Genomic DNA, 21,737 nt, shown 5'->3' with positions numbered 1-21,737 from the left:
CTTTACTTTCCCCCCTTTGCTTTTGTTTTTCTTGTGTCCCTTAATCCATTTTCATACTTGCTTTGAGATTATCCTGTTCTTTCATGGCTGGAAACAAATCTGGAGCTTTTAATGTACTTAAAATATCTTGAAACAGTCATGGGTGGTGTGGATGATTTACGAGGTTTTGTGATGATGTAACAAGGTCTAAAGTTTTTTTCCCCCCATCTGACAAGTCTCTACACCAGGAGTATTAATTAGTGGGTTCACTAAGTCCCTTTTTTCGTTCTCCTGCTTTCCGTCCATCTCACTCTCTTTTTCTTGTATTAGTTGTCCAAGTTTTGAATGTGTTTATGCAATGAGAAGCTTATTTTGCATTGTCCAGTCATCCATCCAAGCACAAGCAAGAAAAGACTTTAATGTCTCCAAACTATAATCTTCATCCATCATTCACTTGAAGGAGGTGATGCAGCACGGATGAATATAGACTGTAAACTATATAGACTGTAAACCATATAGACTACGATACCAGTCAAAAGTTTGGACACTTTGTTGGATATTACTGAGGACATCAAAACTGTTAAATTACAAATATGGAATGAAATCACTCAGAAAAACGTGATAAATGAATCAAAACATGTTCTGGGTTTGAAATTCCTGAGAGTTCCCAATGTTTGCCTCAACGAGAGCTTTGCACACTATTGGCAAATACTTCAGGAGGTTGTCACTCGGAATTACATTAAATTAGCTAACAGAGACCAGAACCATTTTTGTACTAGGCTGTAAACCTGTTTATTTCTGGTGTAAAGTTCTTTAACATGAGGACACGGACTCCCATTTAGAGCCTGCCTGTAGTGCCCAATGGAGGAACTACCACATTGGCCTCATTGTTCAACCCTGGAAGGTTGTCGCTTTGGCTCATTGTGCTGTTTCCTGAAAAACTGATGATAACCCCACGAAGAAAAAATCTGATTAATGCTGTGTTACTGCAGAATGTTGTGTTAGCCACACTTGGTTAAGTGTCGTCTTCAATTCTGAATAAATCTCAAACATTGTACTAGCGATGGCCCCCACACCACCACAGATCCTTCTCCATTCTTCCTAATGAGAAACACAGAGGCGGATAATCATCATGTTAACCATGTCTGGTTCTCAGAAAGCTATTGGAACTGAAAATTTCACGTTTTGGACTCATCAGATTTACACTGGTCTAATTTTCACTTATTGTGTTTCTTGGCCCGATCGATTCTCTTCTTCTAATTGGTGTTCAGTCTTATTTTAAAATGTAGAAAATAGTAAGAAGCAGGAGTGTCCAAACGACATCCCGTGGAGCTTAATCTTGTAAGAATCTGGGCACCTCAGTGCCACGCTGTAGTTTTTAATCAAATCAATATGGGGTCTGCAGTGTGTGAGCAGATTTCACTTTGTGCCTCCAGGTGGCATCTTGGACCAAATACTGGGTCGCTCTTTGTGGAACCCAGCTCTACTACTACCCTGCCAAGTCCCTGAAGGCCACTGAGAGAAAACATGTAAGACACGCAAACACACACACACACACACACACACACACACACACACACACACACACACACACACACACACACACACACACACACACACACACACACACACACACACACACACACACACACTGGTCTGTCTACAATCTCTGTTTAATAGTCTGAGGATGCATCCAGGGCCAGCAGTTGTTGCAGCAGGTGCGGGAAAGATGCTGCTTGTTTGGGCAGGCAAGGACAACAGATGGGCCGTAACTGGGGAGAGACATCTCAAAGTGTCAGACGTCCTCCACATGACCTGCAGTTGTTGATAGAAGTGAAAGTAAATGTACCAAAGCAGTCCGTTTTATAAAGAGACGACACGATAGCCATTATTCCTCACTCTACTACAGTTTTATGACAAAATGAAACACTTTGCAATTCGTCTTCATGTGCTTTCTACTAGGTGGTAAAACCAGGGAAAAAGGAAATGAAATGCAAAAATCTCTTTCATGTAGTTTTGACATCATTTAAAAACAAGTAGGAGGCATGTCTGTTCGTGTGTGTTTGTGTGTGAAAGTGTCTGAACTGCAGAACATTGACTGAAACTGTACAGAAGCTCAGAGGAGAGCACACAGAAGAAAAGAGGCAGGAGGAGAAACTGATTGTGTGTGTGTGTGTGTGCGTGTGTGTGTGCGTGTGCGTGTGCGCACTGGTCAGGGTCGGAGGGACAGACAGATGGTAGCACTCATTGAATAATGAGACCAGTGACATCACTGCAGTCCTGTGTGTCACTCACAGGCTAATGAGAACCTTGTGGAGTGCACATGCAAGACTGAGTGTTTACACACACACACACACACACACACACACACACACACACACACACACACACACACACACACACACACACACACACACACACACACACACACACACACAGACAGAACGTTTGTGTCACCATTTCTTTCACTTCAGTTTTGACATTTAGACAAACACATGTATAACAAGAGAGTTTATCATGTTTTCACTTTTCCTCTGATCAGTTCAAGTCCACGTCCAGTAAGAGCGTGTGTGTGGTTGGTCTCATGGCCATTATGGCTGACGATCCTGAGCATCCCGATGTCTTCTTGCTGACTGACTCTGAGCATGGTGAGACTCACTCACTCACTCACTCACTCTCTCACACACACACACACACACACACACACACACACACACACACACACACACACACACACACACACACACACACACACACACACACACACACACACACGGAGGAAACTATCAACATTAACAAACAGTCAGGTCTCAGTGAAGTTTGGTTTAAATGGCGACCGATCCTAATTTTGGCTTCTAATTTTGATCTAGTCTTGGTATTTAGAAGAAAATGTGTTTTAGTTTTATTCAAATTGTAGTCGTTAGTTTTTGTTTTTGACGAGCTTTCATTGGTGACATTTTTGCCACAGTTTTATCATGGAACAGGTGTCTTTCCTTAGAAGAAAGTGATACATCAGACCGACCGCTCTCTCTCGCTGTCATTACCCAGCATTAGCATTACTGCAGCTTCTCTTAACCGCAGAGCTGCGAGTCATTCAGAAACTGATTACCCACCTGTTACCTAAAATACTGACCTCTGTCTGGGCGCAGCTTGAGAGTTAACGCCAAGTCATCAGATAACATTAAAACGGTAATAATAGAGGTGTGACCTCAACTGAAAACAAGATGCTTCTTACCAACTGATCCAGGGTCACTAAGTAAGACTAAGAAATGATATCAGTTACTTTTTCATTGTGAAATTAAGTTGGTGAACAACTATTTTCACTAATAAAATGAACGCCGATGGTGATATTGTACACACACACACACACACAAACATACTAATCATCTGACTTTGTACGGAACTTTTTCACTGTGACTTTGTTTTGACTTTATTTGACGGGCCAAAGTCAAGAGAGGCTTCAGCCATCTTTCCAGGCCGTTGAGTGAGCAGGTGGAAACAAAAGACTTGGCACCTCACACTGTTTGTCTCCGTTGCCTAGGTAACACCTACAAGTACCAGGCAGGAAACAGAATGAATGCTCTCCTCTGGTTCAAGCATCTGAGTGCAGCCTGTCAGAGCAATAGGCAACAGGTATGAAGACACACACACACACACACACACACACACACACACACACACACACACACACACACACACACACACACACACACACACACACACACACACACACACACACACAGTTGAATATTATATCTATTTTTTTTAACCTCACTTTTTCCAGGTGCCCGCCAATCTGATGTCATTCGAGTGACCTGTGCTGGAGGGTGCGACACAGCAAAGGAGAGAGGGATGAGGAAACGGACGAGGAGGATGAGGAGGAGTACCGACTCAGTAGTGGGAGCTTTCACTGCCATGAGCCCTGACCGCCGATTCTCCAATTCTAGCCCCGACCTCACTGCAGCCTCACCTGCCACCACTGCCTTAACCAGAGTACCCTGTGTGTGTGTGTGTGTGTGTGTGTGTGTGTGTGTGTGTGTGTGTGTGTGTGTGTGTGTGTGTGTGTGTGTGTGTGTGTGTGTGTGTGTGTGTGTGTGTGTGTGTGTGTGTGTGTGTGTGTGTGTGTGTGTGTTTTGGATGTATTGACTACTGAACAAGGACCTGCACCACTGCTCTCGTCTCCCATTTGCTCTCAGCGTCTTTTGTTCAGCCCATCAGTGGAGCCCTTTGACTTCTCCTCTCACACACTGACTGTCCTTGGAGGGACAGAAATGATCCTCTCCTTTATGTTCCTTTTCAAGGGGTGAACTATTTTTATTTGTGTCCCTACCATGCTCAACTGCAAGATTTTCACCTTTTATTCATCTGGACACACAATCGCAACGCGCACACTCACATCGGACTAACGCTTTGGACTTGGGAGGGTCTGAAAACACCTTTTAATTTCTTGGATCACACTTTGAATTGTTGGTCTCTTTAGTCACTTGAGTTGGCTTTAAGTCACAGGATTATTTACATGAACCATGCACTCACTCACAAACACACGCACACAAGCCTATTTGATTGCATCGTTGTAAACGTAAGGGCTCTGATTCGCAATCAATTCCAGCAGAAACAATTCCCACACTTCCTGAATGTGTCTAGTTTTTATTCCCGAACTTAGGCATCCTTTATGTCATGTACTAAGTGTTCAGTGCGTATGTGTGTGTGTGTGTGTTTGGATTACTGCCATGGGTGAGGGGGGGGAGAGGAGGGGGGTTCCCTGAAATTCAAGGAGTCTTGTCTGTGTCCCACATAGGTACGATAATCCCAGAAATCTAAGCTAAGACATGTTCATGGTTGGCTAGACAAGAGTTCCTCCTTTTCTAAACCTGCATTTCTTTGCTCTCCGGTGTTGTCTGCCTAGAAAGGCCATGCACGGTTCACCGGACTCTCACTCACTCACACACACACACACACACACACACACACACACACACACACACACACACACACACACACACACACACACACACACAGCACACACTAAACACTAAACACTAAAGACTTGAAACTGTGAAAGAGTCCAAGATAAAAAGCAACAAGAACTCATGATATGTGATTTTATCTCCTCTCCTGCTCTGCTTGTTGCTAAATATGGTTGGAGCCTGTGGTGTGGAGCAGACACTCAAAGCTACCTGGAGCCATACAGAGTTTATTTTAAATCTTGTATGTTTATGTTGTTTTGTGTTGTTAGTTTCTTTTCCGTTTTTTGGGAGGGATTGTGCAGTTCACAGTATTACCATGTCGTAGATGATTGCACAGTTTTGTCTGTTACTTTTGAATGTTACTTTTTTTTTTTTTTTGGTGTGTTTTTTTTCTCCCTTTTTTTGGAGCATTTGTTTTGAATATTTTATGTACATGTGAATTTTTTTGTTCTTTTTTTTTTGCCCTGTATTTGCCCAGAACCCTGCTCAGTTTTTAGGCCCTAACAATGTTGCATCTGATTTGGAAATAGCATAAGCACCTTGGTTATGATAAGTGCCAAGTGACGTTACCATCCCGGTTTTTCTTCGGGGTGATGAAATGTTAGGAAGTGGGTGAGCTGTGGTGTAATTAGTTACTGGTATGTTTTGGTGAGAAAAACCTTGGATTTACAGTTTCACCGCCAATGTGTCGGTGTGCCACAAGTAGACTCTTCCTGTTTGTTTTTGTGAAAACATGAGCAGGGCGGTGGTGAAGACGATGACGAGACGTGTTTTGCCAATAATATTCAGACATCAAATTTGAATCAACTTTTTTTTAAATAGCTGTTTACATTGTATGTTTACACAATCTTTTGCCCAACATTACAATCCCTTCACTGCTCCACGTGTGCTGTATTCAGGAGGTAACATGTTACATAGAAACAGCCTATCAGTGGGATGTATCTGTATTAGCAGTGCTGATTCTTCTCTAATATGCTTCACAGGCTGCCCTCTCCTCTCCAGGCTTATGTCCAGTTCATATTGACATTAAACCGGTCCTCAACACAACATACCTTTTAAATCTAACATTTCATATTTGCTAGTTTCGTTTAGGTCAGACATTACAAAGTCAGTTTAGTGCCCTTAAAGAGACGTTCAGTCCTTTGTATGATAACTAAAGGAGACGTGGTGGTGGAGGAACCTGTGGAAGAATGAGTGAGGAAGCCAAAGACAGGCCTGCGTAATGTGACAGTCTCCGCAAGTATGTGTGTGCATTCGTGTGCCTGTGCATACTGCTCTATTTTTTTAAAGCATTGTAATTCAAGACGGATTTAGGCAATTCCTCGAGGCTGCCATCACTGCTGTGCGGTGGGGGCAAGCAGCTACTTAATCATCGATGTGATTGACTGCCAGCTCGCGCTATGACGCCACGCTGGGTTGTGTTGTACTGGAGGTGTGAAGAAAAAAAGAGGAAGCGTAAACTGAGCTCATCTGTTTGTGTCCACTGTGGCTGGAGCTGGCAACAAAATCCCAGATTGAAGCACGATGGAGGCTGACTGGTCTTTGAATACTTCTGGTTGGCCAAAGTGACAAAGAGGGCTGTGAATGAAATAAATGAAATGAGTGAGAACGGAGTTCAGGGTGGGTGGTTTAGAGAGAGTTGATCTGCGTTTATCTACAGACGCTGGTTATTCTCTCTTGGCTGACACTCACAAAAGCTGCACTTGCTATCATTGGCAATGTATTGACGAAGTTTGTGCAGCTAAGCTGGAATTGAATCTAGACTTCAGGATCTGCAGAAAGGTCTGTGGACTGAGGTAGCTGAGATGTAAACAAACCCTTATTTTGAAAGTCAACAGCCCCATCACATTTCCTTTCTTTGTATTTGCTTTATCTGATGTTCGTTGAATATGATAATAGAAGAAGACAATTGAAATGGCTACACGTGTAACTGATGCGGATTCCCGAGTTACAAGTTTTATTCTGAACTGCAGCAGAGGAGTGCTTTAGGGGCGTCTTAGAAGGTGTATTTGAGTTCATTTTGATTTAACAATCTTTCTTTTCAGAAATAACCAAATCATAATATCTTTTATTATCTTTTCTATACAGTGTATGGTCAAAATAACGGAAACGCGTGTTTGATATTGGGAAGTCTCAATCTAGTCAATTCGTGGATTTCAAGGCCAATCACTACTAACATTTTTCTCTCCCTTTATCATCTACTTTTAGATGAAAATTCAAATGTCTGGCACACTTCCTTTAAGATAAGTTTGGTTTTTCATGAAGAAACTTGATGCCAAGCATGAAAAATCCCTCCTCTGTTTTACAAGCGTGTGTTGTTTCCTTTAAACTGACCATACTGTCTGCACAATTTGCCCTGTATTAACTGTTCTGAGTGACTCGCCTTCTGAATTCAGTCTTTTTAAGGGTCATGTAAAAATGTTTAACACTTGAGAGGAAGGGTTCAACCAGAGGAGGTGTTTTGTGTTTTCTTTGACGTGGTGGACAAGTGGAACCAATGTGAATCTGTGCCTCCTGTGCACCAGTCAGGCGTCATTCAACTGTTTACCGAGGATAGCAACAGCAGCCTCCGTTCGAGTCATCGAAGTTGACAGGGGTGATGTATAAATGACCTTTGACCTTCACCCTTTACCTGGTTCTGTTTGCCTGTCTGTGCCTGTGTCATGACTGCGGTCAGCGCTGTGACCTCTCTTCTGAGTGATGCGCTACATGGTGTGAAGACTGAGAACCAATAAACACTCTGCCCTTTTTTACTCCACACATCAGTTTCATGCTCGTTGTTCTGTTGAAGGTCGTGTGTGACTGAAATGAGGCCGTGTGGTGATGCAAGCCGTGGTTGTTGCATGTCCCAGTACTACTCGACGGTAAGACTGACTTGGAGAGGTTTTGTGACTGTTGATGAGCATCTTTTCTTTATTAGTATGTTTTTTTTAATAGTATTACCTGCATATGTAAAAGAAATCTGAATTTTTCAGTCCGCACACAAAATATCACAGCAGAAATCACATCAGTAACTCCAGTTACTGTGATACTTTATTTTTAGTACATTTTCCTGATGACACATTACTTCCTGCTAGGTTGTCACCAAAAAAAGCACTTCGAGAGTAACAGGTAACCGTGTTTCGTCTATTGAGCATCTTTAAGATTTTACCTCCTCGCACCTATTTTAATTATTCAAATAAAACAATCAAAACTTTGAGACCCTTCAAGAGTTTGAAGTCGTCACAGTCTTGTTTGCAAATTAAGAAAAGTGGTTTAGTGGACATCACATTGTTGTAAGGGTTGACGGTCAAACCACCACCAGGTCAAAACGTGGTATTTGGCTGAAATGGGTATGAAATGCTCGAGGGCTTTCAGTTTGAAACGGACTCCAAGTCGGCGCGTCCGGCCGATCGATTCTTTCTCGCTTCTTTACAGGGCGTCCCAGTCAAATAGGTCTGGTTAGGGTGAGGTGGCAGAAAACAGCATTCTTTTGTTTCTGTTTCCAGTTTAACAATATTACGAGTGAGTATTAAAAGGGCCGCATTAAGTACTACTTACAAAGTAGTACTTTTGTATTTCAAGAATAAAGTTGAAATCGGACTCTTTTTCAGTAACAAGTATATTATTTTGTCTTTTTGTGCATAAACACGGTGTGCTAATAAGCACACCCGCGTGTAGGTGCAACCATCCAAACTCCTCCATTTGTCTACATACGTTTGTGTTGTTTCTCCTTCTGAACAGATGCAATTTTCAGCACAATGTCCTCAAATTAGCCTTTATAGTGTCCTCCTTACGAAAACCAAATCTGAACCAGCTCATCTACGGGAGGGATTTTGTTGAAGTGCGTGATAAAGCAAGTAGTTTGATTCTTTACTCTCAACATTTCGATTTCACTCTCAAAATGCAACAACAAAACAAGAAAAGAAAAACCCCTTCCTCCTTTTATTTTTTATTTATTATTTTTCATTTAATGGTGGCACCCATACATTTACACACAGTGCGCGCGACGGGCTCGCGGTGCCACGGCGCCACCTGGCGGCCGCCTGGAGCTCGCGCAGGAGGAGGAAGTAATTTCGGAAGTGGACACGGCGGGTCGGGGAGAGAAGGAACCGAAGAGAAGGGCGGAGGAAAGGGAGCAACCGAAGGGCTTGTAGAAAATGACAACCCATCGTGACTTTTAGTCCCCGCGCAAATTATTACCCGGAACTTTGGAACTGCGGGAGCGCAGAGACGGCTGGACGCGACCTTATCCACGGGGAGCGACAGATGAGCGCGAGGTAAAGCGAGCTCGGTCAGCAGCCAGTAAACAAGACGACGGGGCTGTGTGCAGCTAGCGCGGCTGTAGCTAACACACACACACACACACACACACAGAGAGAGAGAGAGTACGTAGGTTTGGTGAGCAAGCTAGCTGCGCTCAGATAGATGTTACCACGTCGTGGCAGATACGGTGACCTGATCAGACGCGTACTGGGGGAGGCATCACGGTGCCGTGCAGCGTCTCGGGTGTTTTGTGCGGTCGGTGCTGGTCAGAGCGTTTTCTCCTGCTGTGGAGGAGGTCTCCTCATGAAAGACCGATTGTATGGGAGCAGCGGCTGCCTGCGTGGCTAAACCCGAGTCGGCTGAGCTGTTAATATGTCGTCGGGGTGGGGGGGGGGGGGGGGTTTCGACGACTAATGGGCTCGCTTGTTGTCGCTGTGCCACAGGGCGACAGCATTACTCCGGGTTGTAACGTCAGCAGGTAAACGTGGCAGCGGTGGTGATCTGGAGCTCGTCAGTAACGCCCCTGGTTTCAGACCTTTTCTAATTTGGCTTCCCATCGCCGTCACCGGGACGCGGGCCGTTTCTCTCCAGCAGTGTCAAACCGTGAGGCTGTGCTGGGTCCACCACCTCACCTGATACCCCCCCTCTCTGCACCACGTCCATCATCTCACTGGAAACAGTCATTAGAAAGACAGAAGTTTTACCTTGTTGCCTAACCCGGTGCAGGAGACGAGGGATGCAATTACCTTGAATCAGATTAAGTCTGCATACAGGAAACGGCAAGCAGCTTTGCTGTTGGCACACAGCCTACATTTGTGTCCGTGCTGCTGTTGGATTGTACACCGACCAGACCGTGTCGTCCTCACGCAGTTACATGGGCTGGTCAGGCTTCAGCTGTGCTGCAGTACTGGGTCATCCTCCGCCTCCGGGAGAAACAAGCTAGAGGTTCAGCAAATCAATCAGTTTTCTCTATACTCTCTATATATACACCCCCCCCCTTTTCCCCCTCCCCCAAACAGCTCTCATGCCAGTTTCCTGCTCTCTCCCTGCAGGTGACTGGCTGTTTGCTCCAGGGAAAAAGCAGCATATCTTCCCCCCCCCGCCTCCTTTCAGAGAAGTTTGTCTTATTGTGCAGGCGGGCAGGTCGGTGACTGCGAGTCGCAGGGGCCATGCATCAGGGGTGAGGGGGATTCGGAGCGGGGGACACACACAGCGTCGGGCGAGGTCGGGGCCGGTCAGTGAGGAGATGAAGCTCAAACAGCGCATGGTGGTGCTGTGTGCCGTGCTCCTCCTGCTGGGCCTGGCCAAGATCTTCCTGCTGGATGGAGGTGAAGGATCTGCTGCCAGCCGGCGGGACCTCAAAGCATTTCGCAAGGTCAGGGTGCAAGTCCATTACCTTTTAATGAAAAACATATACTGTCATTTGGAGGGACAAAATCTCTCGCTGGTGTCGAGTCTTACTCGGCAGTTCAGGAGACGATTTACATGCTTATTTCAAATCCACTTACTTGATTCTAACAGATGGAAGCTGGTCTTACTCTGTCTCGGGGCGCTCGCCTCACCCACACACTGCAGTCTCCGTGGGAGATAGCGAGCCAGTGGGTGGGCCCCAGAGAGGTGTACCCCGAGGAGACGCCGGAGCTGGCTGCAGTGCTAATCTCCCTGAGCGCTGCCAGGATAGAACGGGCAGATGTGGGCTATAAGGGCACGCAGCTCAAAGCCTTGCTGGTGCTGGACGGAGGACAGAAAGTCGTCTTCAAGCCCAAGAGGTCAGACACTTACAAAAAAAAAAAATTGGATGAAACACTTAAATTTTTTGTCCCCAAGAGTGATTTAGTTTTCTTATTTGTGTGCTTTACACCCTCCGCCAGATACAACCGAGACTACGTGGTTGAAGGAGAACCGTACGCAGGCTACGACAGACACAACGCAGAAGTGGCAGCTTTTCACCTGGACAGGTGTGTAAGCATCGTGTTGTTAGTCGTTAGTCTTACACCTGCTCTGATCTTCTGTCGCGTAAACGTCTGCTATCGTGTCCCGTTGTTACATCCCCTCCGCAGGATCCTTGGGTTCAGGAGAGCGCCTCTGGTGGTGGGTCGACTCGTCAACCTGCGAACCGAGATCAAACCCGTGGCCACAGACCAGCTGCTGAGCACTTTCCTCATGCAGGGTGAGTCGATGTCCACCCCGATGTCTTCTCTCACAAATGTCTTGTGAGAAGTGAGTGTGGCATGAATGTTTTCCCTTTCTCCTGACTCATCTGGTCCACTTTCTTTTTCACCCTGATCTCGGTTTTCATTGTCTCTCTGTTGATCACTCTCTGTCTCATTCGACCTAAGCAGCATAGGCCATGCGAAGTCCGGTTGGTGAAGGTGTGGCGCTGTTGATACGCTGTAATCATGTCAAATCAAAGGAGTTATACAGGGAGGGTGTTAAATCCACTATCATAGAAAGAGCAAAGATAGATGCATCCCAAACTCAGGGGAGATGAATGTCAGACCGCAAGCCGTGGACTGAGAGTGCTGCAATAAACGTTATTGTTATCAGAGGGGAACTCCGGCAGTTTAACACATAAATGTCAGTTCAGAAGTCACAGGGAGTCAACCTGTGAAAACATTTCTATACACGTCTTCTGTGGCTTTGGATGAGCTTTATAAAATGTGAAAAAATAACCCCTGCAAATGAATTCTAGAACGCCTACATTTCAAAACCGGTCGTGGTGGGCATGCAGTTCTAAAGACATGGTCTAAACCTGTTGGGTGAGCTGTATAAAAGAAAGTTATGTTTGTGGTTTTGTCTGGCAAAAACTACCGGCCTGATTTTCATGAAACATGGTGGAAGAGTGTGGGAGAAACCATAAGATGATCATTAACATTGTCAGATTGGACATTTGGCTTTCAAAATGGCATATATCTTGAATTCCAATAGATGCAAGCAAAGTTCAAAAGGGCAAAAACATAGGCCATTCTATAAATACAATGACTTCCCATCACAATCCACATTCACGGGCGTCATCGTCTACACGCGTACTTGCTTGAACTTAATGCAGCAAGCAGTCTTTGTGGAGCGTGAACAAATGTGTTTTGACATCATCCTAAAAGTTTTGGAAACATTTTCAGTCATACGTCGTGGTCGCTGTTGGAGATTTGCATGTTATAGAAGAGTGGACGGTCTGCCTTGTTGGAGGTCTGCGCTCTCTCGTTTATCCTGTTATAGCTGGCTCGTCGTTAACTCGTTGTTACGTCACAGTGTGATAACATTGCCACCACAACGACAGCAGAGTGAGGTTACTGTCTGGTTGCATTCATTGTACTGCCGTGACTAGTAGCTCCCAAACACCGCCTCCCGTTTGAGTCGTCTTGTAGATGTGTTCAGATAACCACACACCACAGTGGAACAGGCTTCAATGAAGACAAACTTCAAAGGGTTGGTTCACCCTAATCCAAAACCAAAACCTGCTTTTATATGCGGATGGTCATGCACGAATTTTGATTTTATTTGTCCAGATTTACAAATAGCTGACGAGTAGCTGACTTTCTCTGCTAGCTTGAGAGGAACTATTTTGTCCTGAAAATACTTCTGAAAAAAACCCGCTGATAACCTGTGGTGCAGATTATCCCGAGCACTTGTGAGAAAATAATTCTTCTGTAATGTGGGTAAAGCAAAGTTTTAAAGCTGCATTAGCGAACACGAGCCGTTGTTCACACGTACACACTCATTAACACTGATCATTATCTTGAGCATTCAAAGTTCAACAAATGTAGCGCTTCTTCGTGTCACAGCACATAATAAATCTTAACTTGTTTCGTAAGAGAAGCAGGGCTTCATGTAAAAAGCCCGTTTCAGAATAAGCTTAATAAAGTAAATCCGCTGTTTGAGAAAGTAAACTCTGAGCAGACTCGAGTCGGGTTTATTTCATTCATTTGAAACGCAGACACGAGACATCCAGCACCATCAGTTCACAGTAGAAACATACATGGAGACGGAGAACTTTAGATTTCATATATTCTTTACCAGTAAAAAGAAAAGACGACGGTAAAATTGAACAAAGCCACTGAAGTAAAAGAAGCAAAAGAGAAAGCTTGGCAGCATGTTGAAGAGCAGCAGGGAGCTCTGACCCGACATAAGAGGAGATCAATTCAGACTTTGAACTCCTCCATTAGCTCTGTTTGCTGCAGCGCTCTCCTCGTTAGTTAGTCTTTGTGGGTTCGAGTCGGACGCATTAGTTGCAGCATTACATGAACCAACCTTGGACCATCAAAGACAAGTGATTTTATTTCATAGAAAGAAAATACAACAATTAACATTTTCTAGTACCTTCAAGCCTGTGTAGAGCAGTGATGAATGTGTGCTCTGAGTTTGTCATATCACAGAAAAATGCGTAAATGTTTTTCTGTGATGTGAGACAGAAAAATGTGTAAATGTGAGGGGGAAAATGTCTGTGTCATATCACAGCATCCTCTCTGGAATGTTTAAAAAAATTTCTTCTGAGAAATCTCTATGTACGGGGAAAGGCCCAATGGATGGCAGTGATCTTCAGCCCCTCAGGACGGCATAGCATTGAAACCAGACACCATTCTCGTGGAAATCATTGCATGGGCTCAGGAACACTTTGGAAAACCACTGTGTGTGAACACGGTTCATCACTGCATCCAGAAATGCAGGTTAAAAAAAAAAAAATCAACCATAGAAAGAAGAAACCATATAGAAACACGATCCAGAGATTTTAATCAGCTGAATTTTGTAATTGGAAGAAGAGCCTGCAAATGGTGAAAACACTTCTTGACATAGTCTCCGATTTAACAGAATTTTCCGCATGTTTATAAACAATCTAGCGGTTAACCCTAACCCTAACCCTAACCCAACCGAGGGTTTGTCCCTCCTCGGACCGCTGCCTGTCCACAGGCTCCCCACGAGCCTCGCTGTTTCAGAGCTCCAAAGTCATTCGTGGCTCGTCCAAGTTCCGTTCAGGTCTTTACACTCGCTCATGTGGCCCACGGCTGCTTTAACGTTTATCACTTCATTTGGTCATTAACGTTTTGGCTCACCGGGGTACAGTGACGACTTCACAGGCAGCCTTTATGCCTGTTCCGCTGAGTCAATAATTCCAAGTTGTTGTAAGATATTAATACCCACAGATTCTGTTCTTTGGCGAACTGAAGTGATGTGCTCTGCTGTGTTTTTGTCACCACTTTCAACCAGTGCTGAAATAATTTTGTTACCACCAGCCAATTAATCACTCAACAGAAATGAAGCAGTGACTGTTTTCAAAACTGATTTCAGTTCCTTGCAATGAGCACACGTGTATGTTTGTTTGACCTCGCCAACAGTTGATAACTCGGTGTCCATGTATGTGCGACAGTGAGAATGCACTCTCTCTGTAGTTCACATTTTTCACTCTTCACACTATCGTTTTTTTTTTTCCCCCTCTCATCGATGTTCATAAACATCCTGTCCCTCGTCAGAATGCTGTGTTTGCATCATTCGCTGTATATAAAAGTTTGGTTCGACTCTCTTTTATATCTCGGCGTTGATGAGACGTCAAGTTCAACTGATTTCATTTTATTACATCCCCCCTTCTCTCTCTCTCTCTCTCTCCTCAGGTAATAACACATGTTTCTACGGAAAGTGTTACTACTGTCGGGAGAGCGAGCCAGCATGTGCAGAGGGAGAGATCATGGAGGGGTCCTTAACCCTTTGGCTGCCAGACGTCTGGCCGTTGCAGAAACACAGACACCCGTGGGGACGTACCTACAGAGAAGGGAAGCTGGCCAGGTGGGTGTTGGGCATGAGCCCAGAGAAGGATCTCCGCAGTTTGTTTTTAAAGTGAGGGGAAATCCTGTTGAACAGCTCCTCCCCAATGAAAAAAAAAAAAAAAAACATTTTAAAAGTTAAACAAAAACAACAAAAATTGGCCTGTACTTTCTAATTTTGAACGTTATAGCGCTCCGCCCATTCCTTTTTTCTGAGAAACACTTCCTGTCGGGGTGAATGAAGGAGGGGGTGTGTGTCAAACATCATTTGATGCAATCTATTACAACTTGTAGTGTGGCAGCACTGAATACTTGTTTTTTGTAATTTATAGACCACAGAAGTGAGTGTAAAAGTTAAATTATGAACACATGGTCTGTAAAAGATGTTCCCTCCGGTTGCATTTTAGGCTGATTCGATGCTTTGATCAGATGACCGACAGAACCGACAGGACAGCCGTCTGATTAGCTCGATTTAAAAAAAAAAAAATTTTTTATCATAGGTAGTTCAGAATTTTAAGTTTATTTATGAATGTATTAATTTTCCTTATTACTTTTTTCATTAAAATATATATTTATTTGTTTTATTGGTCATTGTATTAGTTGATTAAAAAAAATATTTTAAAAGGAACACAGGTTTTGTAAGGATTTATTTCATAGGTCCTTAACTTAAAGATTTTTCTAGTAAAAAAAACATTTGCAGTTTGTTATTGATTACAGGGAACAAACAGTCAGTAATGCAATGATGCTTTTAGTCTATGACAGGAAGGCAGCTGGACATGCAAACATGTGAATTTTATCTATGAATTTAATTACCAACATGTAGGAGCAATAACATTTCCAACAATAAACATTAACAATTAATAAACATTAACTTGAGTTTAAATGGACATTTCTGTTTCGCTCATGGTTACTACTAACTTCTGTTGCTGTTTTAAGGAGACTTAACAGAAAATGGTAAAAGATTACAGGCCTATAAAACACTTCATAAAAGAGCTGCAGCGAGTCGACGGAGCAGCTTTCTTTACTTCCACACACAGCATCCTGCTGACATGTAGTCCTTCAGGGTGAAAAATGTGTAGTTACCAAAGTTTTGGGCTAAAAAGCTGATGATGATACTGAAACGGACAACAGTGTGTCATCCTACGGTTAGATCAGCTGCTCTCGTCGCCACAGTGAACATTTCACAATCGCGTCTGCGCATTTGCTCGTGTGTTATTAGGTTTCTCGCTAAACTCAAGTAGTAAAAGACACTTCGGTCCACCTGCTGTTTCAGATTCCAGATTTGTTTTCTTTACGAACTCATCCTCATTTGCGATCTAATTTTTCTGCTGCTGTAAGACTAAGTTTTCACAATTCGGCAGGGAAAGATGCATAAATGTCAACACTGCGCACACAGCTGCTTTCGCATCTTCAATACAAAGAAACCATCAGCACATTATATTGGCATCCTCAGAGAAAAGTTGCCTTCAGCGCCACAATTCACTCTCACCTGTCATTAAATATTAAGCAGACGCTGACTTTACAGGATACATTTTTGGCAGAATTTCACGCAAAGACTGATTCAGCTTCTTGTCACCTGCTGAGTTAAAGCTGAGTATGTGTGCGGAACAGATGTGTGACAGGAAAAAAAAAAACCTCTGCTCAACCCAGCTGCAGTGATGCTCCCCTCTTAACATCATCACATTTACAATTGCTGAAGTTCAATTGTAGAAATCGCACACACAAAATCACACGTGCTATTTAGCCCAGGCAAGCATTCATATAAATGTTTCACTGAAAATCTCAAAATCTATTTCAGGAAAAGACAGTTACACCAGTGGCTTCCAACCTTTTTCCCTCTGAGAGCTACTTTGACAAGATTAAAGCATCCGAGAAGTACATGAGTAGCTCTCGGACACTCTTAATATTTATTCACATGGCTAGGCTCTACTCTGTAATATTTATTCACATGGCTAGGCTCTACTCTGTAATATTTATTCACGTGGCTGGGCTCTACCGAACCAGATAAATATGCTACTTTTACATGAACAACACAAATTGATACTCCACACACATATATTTAAACCACTACCTACTGGTTGGAGACCCTTGCATTACACATTACAGTGCCAATATTTTAGTTTTCATGCAGTTTAGAGTGGGAAAGTCTAAACAAAGGTGTTTTCTGTAGCTGCCAATCACACACTTCCCTTAAACACTTCACATTCAAGCTTCTGGTAGATGCCGACATATTCTCAGACAAGTGTTTGACCAAAAACAGTTTAAAAAAAAAAAGACAGAAATAAGGTGCTCTGATTTCAGATTGATGTCATATAAGTGAGCCCAAGTAGAGCCTACGAAAAACACTGATGAGATACACTCCTGCACGAACATAACAAAAGTTATGCCTCTTCAAAGGAAAATGTTTTCATGTGAATCTATGTTTGGTGTCGAGACGTTGTCCCGAATAACAAGGCATTCTAAGTTACTGAAGTCTGAGCTTCATTCAGACAAGCGCTTTGATTTCGATGTTCAGGGTCTGTGACTTGTCGTGTATTATTGGCACCAACCTTTCTAACAATTGTGGCTCCATGTTTACCTGCCTCCCCTTTATTTTCTCTTTCTGTGAAAGGCTGTGGGTGGCAGCTGCGCGTATTCATGACAGAATCAAGGCAGATTGTGATCTGATTTCTTAGATGTGCGTGTGTTTGTTTAACCTCCAGGTGGGAGTATGATGAAAGCTACTGTGAGGCAGTGAAGAAAATGCCCCCATATGATGCAGGGCCGAGGCTACTGGATGTCATCGACACGGCCATATTCGACTATCTCATTGGGAATGCTGATCGGCATCACTACGAGAGTTTCCAGGATGACGGAGGCGCCAGCATGCTCATCCTGCTCGACAATGCAAAGAGGTGAGTAATAATGGGAAGGGCACTCTCACATTGTTCCCAAGGAAAAGAATTCGCAAATAAATCGGTAGCCCACACTTACTGGAAAATGCTGCGATATTAACCGACAACAAAGCCTTTCTTTTTCCAAGTTCACTCTTTCATCTTACAGTTGAAGTCTTATTTTTTTTATTTTCGTTTTCAATTACAGTTTGTTTTGACATTTTCCCATATGCCCATCTGTTTTTCAAGAAATCATTATCACCATTGAAACTACTTTATAACTGACTCATGATAAACACCCACTTCCAAACTGTTAAACCGTCTTTGAAGTCGGTTTGGTTTTTTTCTGATCAAAACCCAACAGTGGAAAATCTTCTCTGTAACATTTTTCACATTTGGTCAAGTGAGAAGTGAAGCGTAGGAATAAATTAAGCTTTTGCTGAGAATAAATGCAAAAACTGCCCAAATCTCTCTCACCACTTAATCTGAGTCGTGTCTGCTTGTGCAGGAATTTATTTCCCTTCAATGCTGTCGTTCGGCCCAAAGTAACAACTGATTATTTGATTTCACTCAGAGGAAGTCCAGTCTGAGAAAAAAAATCAACGGCCTCTGTCTGTAATGTAATTTATGTCATTTATTTGCAGTGTTGGAGGCTCAGCGAATTAGAAGTTCTGCTCTGCACGGTGGAAACCCAGTTGTTAGACAAGCCCATTCGTACCATCTGGTCTTTCCTGTGTTTCCTCAAAGTTGTAGCAAGTACAGGAAGTGAAGTGGATATGATAGCATTTCGATGAAACAAACATTCCCTTGATCAAAAAAAACATGTCTCCTTAGTTTAAACATTGTTTGAAAAATCTGGGATAATGTAAGTACACAGCAAAAATATGTAACATGGTTTCCGCTCGTTTTCAGACGTGCTCGAGCGGGAACATATTTTCCTTTTTAGAGCAAAGTAATCCATAATTAATGACCCACAGTGCCATGCGTGACTGGACTAGGTGAAACTCGAGACGATCTGGAAACGTGAGCAGAAAGGACCCAGAACCAACCAAACACTGGCAGGAAATAGTCCTGAACTTTTGAGAGGAAATGGCAGCAGTGTGTCCCATCACCTGTAAAACCACCCTGTCATATTTGAGCATGATGAGTCAATGTCCGAGAAGTAATGACAGAAAACTGCACACAAATGACCAGGACATATTTCAGACTCACTTCATTATGTTGCTCCATATCCTTAAACGTGCTGTAGGTGGGACGAGCCATTATCCTCGTTTTTCATGCTCCGAGTCTGTACAGACAATTTGAAAAGAGGTCCACGCTAATTGTAACCGCTCGGAATAATACCAAAAAAATTCAACTCATGTTGTCATATAATTCAACCCTAAATTAATTCCCTTCCAATGTGTAACAAAACAATGTGACTTTTCACATCATCTCCCACTTGACGTTTTGAGCTTTTCCCAAAATCAGCCTGAAGGCTTTGCAACAAATATTATTTCATGCTCGTAGTGGATGTTTTTGTCGAACTGAAGACTCCTCAGAGGAAAATATGCCATGTGGAAACTGCTGTTGTAACAAACACAATATTTATTGTAGGTCTGGGTAAATCAGAGAGGAACGCTTCTGCTTCCGTTCCGACTTTCAGAGCATACTGTGTGTGTGTGTGTGTGTGTGTGTGTGTGTGTGTGTGTGTGTGTGTGTGTGTGTGTGTGTGTGTGTGTGTGTGTGTGTGTGTGTGTGTGTGTGTGTGTGTGTGTGTGTGTGTGTGTGTGTGTGTGTACACAGTGGTATGGCCAGCAGAGTGTGGCTAATGGATTTTGATGGATTTCTCTAAATCGCAGTACAGACAGGCCTCTGGCTTTAAACGCCTTACTTTTAGTTTTTGTCTGGATCACAACAGCAGGGCGGCCATAAGAACGCAAATCTCCGCGAGGGAGGGAGCGATCGATCAGAGTCGAGCGAGCGACGGTCAAAGTTACGCCATTGCTCGGATGGATGCTGCGACCTCCTGTTTTCGTTTTTTTTTTTTTTTTAATGAAAAGCTCATCTTTTGCATCGTCTAAAGCATCGAGTAACTCAGGCGTTTTGGACCACTTTAACTGGCTCCTCTCAGTACCAAGGAGGAGTGGCTCCACTTTGAATTCCTCCTGGATAGCTGAACTCCTCACCCTGTCGCAGAGACAGAGGCCCACCGCCCTAAAAAGAAAACTTCAGCTGCTTGCATCTGCAGTCTTATCACTTTGGTCTGGAGTTCATGATCAGACGAGAGTGAGGGATGAAGAGCGCCTTGCACTGCGGATCGGCTCCCTCTTCACCACTACAGTCCGGTACAGCGACCGCGTTACTGCTGCCATTGAAATGAAAAGGCCTTTTCGTGTTTGACTCAGTCTCGTTAATTGTTTGTTTTTCTGGTGCAGCTTCGGGAACGCAGCTCTGGATGAGCGGAGCATCCTCGCACCGCTCTATCAGTGCTGCATGTAAGTCAGGAAATGATCAAATCTCAGCCGTTGCTCACGAGATTTCTTTCACTTTAACCTCCCTTTTGTTTTTTTTCTCTCCCCGTCAGGGTCCGTGTGTCCACGTGGAACAGGTTGAACCTGCTGAGAAGCGGAGCTCTGAGCTCAGCTATGCGGCAGGCCCTGGCCTTCGATCCCATCCACCCAGTCCTGGCCGAACTACACCTCGCAGCCCTGGACAGGCGTCTGTCTGGAGTCATAGCAACCGTAAAGCAGTGCATGGAGACACAGGGCCCCGACAACACTCTCATAGAGGACCGAATGAACCTCCCACATCCCTAGAAACAAGGGAGAAGAAGAAGTGACAAAAGAGCAGCCAGGACTTTACTTCCCAAGCCTGAAGAAGAGGAGAGGGACCACACAGATCCGCCTCGGTGTTGAAGGAGGAGGTGCAGAGCGAGTGAAGAATCGACAGGGTGGAACAAAGATCTTGTACTTCTTCGCCCCTTGTTTGTCACTCTGAAAAGACCAGAGTGGTTCTCTAAAAGAGTTGGAACTGTGTCACCTTCAACCGTACAAACTTTCTCTCAGGACTGTTGTGCACTAAAGGACAGTATCTGCTGTAAGAACCCCTTCGTCTATTACTACTGGTTTTAATGATACTCCTACCTTGTGCCAAATCCTCCCTCCAGGTCACGCTTTTAGTTAAGAGCCAGTGAGGGAGGGAGGAAGGAAGGAAGGAAGCAACCCACCCACCCGGGCAGATGAACACGCTCGGGAGAGGAGGAAAGCTTAAAATGAGCCACCGATGTCTCGATGAAAGACGCTGCACAGCCCAGTTAAGGCTGTTTGGAGCTTTCAGTCCGAGAAACTGCAAAGTCGGGTGCTGTTGAATTAAGAGGATTTCTTTTGTTGTTGTTGTTGTTGGGTTTTTTTTCTTCCTCGAATTGAAAAACAGAATAGAGTCAACTCTGCCCCATCAGTGTGTACATATTTAACTACGTAGTGACATAAAATTACGAGACGAAAGAATATAATTGTGATTATGATATTAAAATAAACCTAAGGGGTGTGTGTGTGTGTGTGTGTGTGTGTGTGTGTGTGTGTGTGTGTGTGTGTGTGTGTGTGTGTGTGTGTGTGTGTGTGTGTGTGTGATGTGCGGGCGAGTGCCATCTTGCGCCGTAAATAAGAAAGCTACTGACATGAGAGACTTGAAGCGCAGGGGACACGGAGGTTGAGTGTGTGTGTGTGTGTGTGTGTGTGTGTGTGTGTGTGTGTGTGTGTGTGTGTGTGTGTGTGTGTGTGTGTGTGTGTGTGTGTGTGTGTGTGTGTGGTTTCGTCTTCAGCATTAAACTAAGATCTATTTAATTGTGCTTTCTCTCTGTCTATCTTTTCTTCTGTGCGTTCACCACTTTAAAGGACTAAAGTCTGTTGTCAGATGCGCCAGTGCCAAAAACGTTGCGA

The 21,737-nt window shown here is 43.9% G+C and overlaps 2 protein-coding genes across 8 annotated transcripts in view; both read left to right on the top strand.

The window, feature by feature from the left end:
- Window positions 1-7,706, top strand: part of ralgps2 (Ral GEF with PH domain and SH3 binding motif 2) — a 71,948-nt gene extending 64,242 nt beyond the window's left edge. For all 5 annotated transcript variants that reach the window (XM_069694782.1, XM_069694787.1, XM_069694786.1 and 2 more), the window contains 4 exons: window positions 1,416-1,508; window positions 2,522-2,627; window positions 3,521-3,612; window positions 3,764-7,706. In XM_069694782.1, coding sequence (XP_069550883.1) covers window positions 1,416-1,508; window positions 2,522-2,627; window positions 3,521-3,612; window positions 3,764-3,793 — 321 coding nt within the window. In that variant the 3' untranslated portion in view covers window positions 3,794-7,706. The remainder of the gene's footprint in view (window positions 1-1,415; window positions 1,509-2,521; window positions 2,628-3,520; window positions 3,613-3,763) is intronic.
- A 1,299-nt stretch (window positions 7,707-9,005) lies between these two features.
- On the top strand, window positions 9,006-21,428 carry fam20b (FAM20B glycosaminoglycan xylosylkinase). 3 transcript variants are annotated; one of them, XM_069694775.1, is made up of 9 exons: window positions 9,006-9,205; window positions 10,327-10,566; window positions 10,713-10,960; window positions 11,063-11,149; window positions 11,252-11,361; window positions 14,795-14,966; window positions 17,647-17,838; window positions 20,235-20,294; window positions 20,384-21,428. In XM_069694775.1, the coding sequence occupies exons 2-9, from the start codon at window positions 10,438-10,440 to the stop codon at window positions 20,613-20,615; spliced, it is 1,230 nt and encodes a 409-aa protein (XP_069550876.1). In that variant the 5' UTR covers window positions 9,006-9,205; window positions 10,327-10,437; the 3' UTR covers window positions 20,616-21,428. The 3 variants fall into 3 exon arrangements, with proteins under 3 accessions (XP_069550876.1, XP_069550878.1, XP_069550877.1); XM_069694777.1 differs by having other exon boundaries at window positions 10,265-10,566; XM_069694776.1 differs by lacking the exon at window positions 9,006-9,205 and adding an exon at window positions 9,836-10,136.
- The last annotated feature ends 309 nt before the right edge of the window (window positions 21,429-21,737 follow it).

Source organism: Brachyistius frenatus, unplaced genomic scaffold (genome assembly GCF_029030835.1).
Source record: "Brachyistius frenatus isolate BFR_SWC_R1_liver_20210118 unplaced genomic scaffold, ASM2903083v1 Contig_18, whole genome shotgun sequence".
In the NCBI taxonomy this organism is placed as follows: Eukaryota; Metazoa; Chordata; class Actinopteri; family Embiotocidae; genus Brachyistius; species Brachyistius frenatus.
Note: the sequence above shows the minus strand (reverse complement) of the source record. Positions and strands in the feature narration are given on the sequence as shown.